The sequence below is a fragment of the Sinocyclocheilus grahami genome, unplaced genomic scaffold (assembly GCF_001515645.1).
Source record: "Sinocyclocheilus grahami isolate Dianchi unplaced genomic scaffold, SAMN03320097.WGS_v1.1 scaffold624.1, whole genome shotgun sequence".
Classification (NCBI taxonomy): domain Eukaryota; kingdom Metazoa; phylum Chordata; class Actinopteri; order Cypriniformes; family Cyprinidae; genus Sinocyclocheilus; species Sinocyclocheilus grahami.
The window spans coordinates 20,802-23,576 of NW_015505803.1; the positions used below are offsets into that span (position 1 = coordinate 20,802).

General features: G+C 42.0%; 1 protein-coding gene across 1 annotated transcript in view; it reads left to right on the forward strand.

Moving 5' to 3' along the window:
* Positions 1-1,436: 1,436 nt before the first annotated feature.
* The window catches only part of u2af1 (U2 small nuclear RNA auxiliary factor 1), a 4,809-nt gene continuing 3,470 nt past the window's right edge, over positions 1,437-2,775 (forward strand). The window contains exons 1-4 of the mRNA XM_016241499.1: positions 1,437-1,542; positions 2,078-2,165; positions 2,249-2,312; positions 2,398-2,447. Coding sequence (XP_016096985.1) covers positions 1,499-1,542; positions 2,078-2,165; positions 2,249-2,312; positions 2,398-2,447 — 246 coding nt within the window. The 5' untranslated portion in view covers positions 1,437-1,498. The remainder of the gene's footprint in view (positions 1,543-2,077; positions 2,166-2,248; positions 2,313-2,397; positions 2,448-2,775) is intronic.

Sequence of the window (2,775 nt, forward strand, 5' to 3'; positions counted from 1 at the left end):
CTCTTTGGGGGGGGGGGGTACAATGCTGTTTCTTGCATTCAGAGTTGTTTACACTGTTAAAGAGTTGGATTCTCATGCTAAGCATGGACAAAGTTTCAAAAAACAATTTGGACGTATGACGGAGTATTTCTGTGCTAAAAGTCTTACTTCCGGGTTCATACAAGTTTCGGAGAGTTTTTTCCGATCGTGGCTCTTCATGATGTAGACGAGGGTGGAACTCCTTATATGGGCATTTCTCCCGGAAGAGCGCGCCCGAGCACACATCAACCAGAGCGAGAGCAGATCGCGAGCCCATCAACGCTTCATCCGGCAGCGCTGCGCGAGACTCGCTCAGGATTGAAGAATGTCTCCAAAGAAGTGTGTATTTGGTTGTAAGGGAAAGATAACTTTGTTCAGCTTCCTAAAGAACCCAGCGTTATGTAAGCAGTGGATACAGTTTGTTTTTCTGGGGCAGCAACTTTGTTTCACAAGTGTGTTTGTTGACGAACGTTTTATAAACAAGGCCCAGTTCGAGCGATATTTGCACATGGTTTGATACTGAAAGATGGAGCGGTCCCAGCTATAAAAGATCCCGGTCATGATCTGGAACTGCAGACGGTAAGTGAAACGGCATCAAATGTCTGTTTTGTTGGCAGTCGGAGCTCAAGTGCTTGTCACTCTAGCTCCACCCACGGCGCGCCTCCAGGAGCTCGGCTGTTTCCGCAGAGAATCGTAAAGCTGTATCTTTCTTTTATAAATATGATAAAACTGAAGACTTTATGGAGATATGAAGGATGCAGTACTACTCTATAGGTACTCAAGATTAACATGAGATTGGGTGAAACTGTGTGTGTTATGGCCCCTTTAATTAATTCCCGCCCATGATACCATTGATTTCAGCTGCAGGCTTGATTTCTTTTACCCTGCTGTTCGCGCGCCACTACACTAGGTGGCGGCACTCGCGCCCTCCGCGTTCTTCTCAGCTTTTGATTCTCCAGTAGAAGAAAAACCTCCTACCAAACATGAAACAGGTCAATGTATTGTTTGTAATCGGGCAGAAACAATAGAGCATGTTTTAATAAAATGTAAAAAATATGAAAAAGAAAGGTTAAAACTCATTAAGGAAGTAAGAAACATGGGTGTTGAATCATTTCATTTGTCAAGCCTTTTGAAAGAGCATGCAGAACAAGGTAAACTATATGGTGCTATTGTTAAATACATTAAGGAAATAGGATTAGTCAGGAGAATTTAGGAATTGTTTTGTTGTTATATATATATATGTATGTATGTATGTGTGTATGTGTGTGTGTGTATGTGTGTGTGCGCGTGCGTGCGTGCGTGCGTATACATACCTACCTACATATATATATATATGTGTGTGTGTGTGTGTGTGTGTATTGCTTATTAGTGCTTCACACTCCAGTCCAGTTGGTGGCGGTAAATGCACCAGAAGTTTGTTTGCCATCCGCCATAAAACGTTATTAGAAGAAGAAGAAGAAAACCTCTTTCTTTTTTCAAAATGGCCGAATACTTGGCGTCTATTTTCGGTACAGAAAAAGACAAGTAAGCAATTGAAATTTTCTCGAAATATTGTGTGCATTCGATTATTCTCAGCAATCGTATGGATTTTTACAAAGCGGTGATAATGGGTAGAATTTAAGGTTATTAGTATTTTCAATCTCACGCCTCGCGTGGTCATCACTGACCTGTTTGCCAAACTCGCGTCTAGTAAAACGACAATAATGCTGCTAAATATTTGCATGCCACCGCAGAGCTATCATATACTGTATAGTTATGATATTATATGCATGTTTTTATTTTGTATCGTTAGCCTCAGCTTCGCCGTGGCTCCATTGGGTTTCATTCATTGTGTTGCTTGTTGATCGATCGCATTTATAAGGTTCACTACAAAAGCGCTTCGTTTTTATATTTCATTTTTTTTATTAATTACGTTTGATTTCCCGTTATTTTGCATTTTAATTTCGTGGAAAGAAAAGGTCGTGTGAACTGAAATCCAAACAAACTAGCATGTGTGTGTGTGTGTGTGTGAACAGTCAGAGCAAGTGTTTGTATTTTGAACCTCTCTTGTCTTCTACAGGGTCAACTGCTCTTTCTACTTTAAAATTGGAGCATGTCGCCATGGAGACCGATGCTCGCGACTCCATAACAAGCCCACGTTCAGTCAGGTACACCAGTGGTCCTCTAATGAACTAATGCGTTATCTTTCTGTAGGATTTGAATTGTAATTCGCATTGGATTTGTGTTTCAGACCATTGCTCTGTTGAACATTTACCGGAACCCACAAAACACAGCCCAGTCTGCGGATGGCATAAGTAAGTCTCACAGAAACAAAGAGCATCCAGGAGTTACTGCAGTCGTTATTGTGACTGACTGTATGTGTCTGCTTTCTTTGATCAGATTCTGTCAGTGATGTGGAGATGCAGGAACACTATGATGAGTTCTTTGAGGTAGGTGGACTATTTTGGAAAGTTATGGTGAGGATGACGGGTCATGCCTTAAACAACCTCAGTTTAATTATGATTCCAGCCATTACAGAGCTCCCACAATCAGAGAAACAACAGGGCCTTTCGCACCGCGGGAACCTTTTCATAGTACCAGAACCAATTGTGGAACTACCCACTTTTTGGCGTTTTTGCACCGCCGGAACTGGGTGCGATTTTAGGACCGAACTGCCTTTTTTTCGAGAACCAAATTAGCTCCTACTCCGGAGCAGGGTCTAACCAGCACAACTGGTACTAATCGTGACGTAAGTAGACATTGATTGGCCAAACGCGT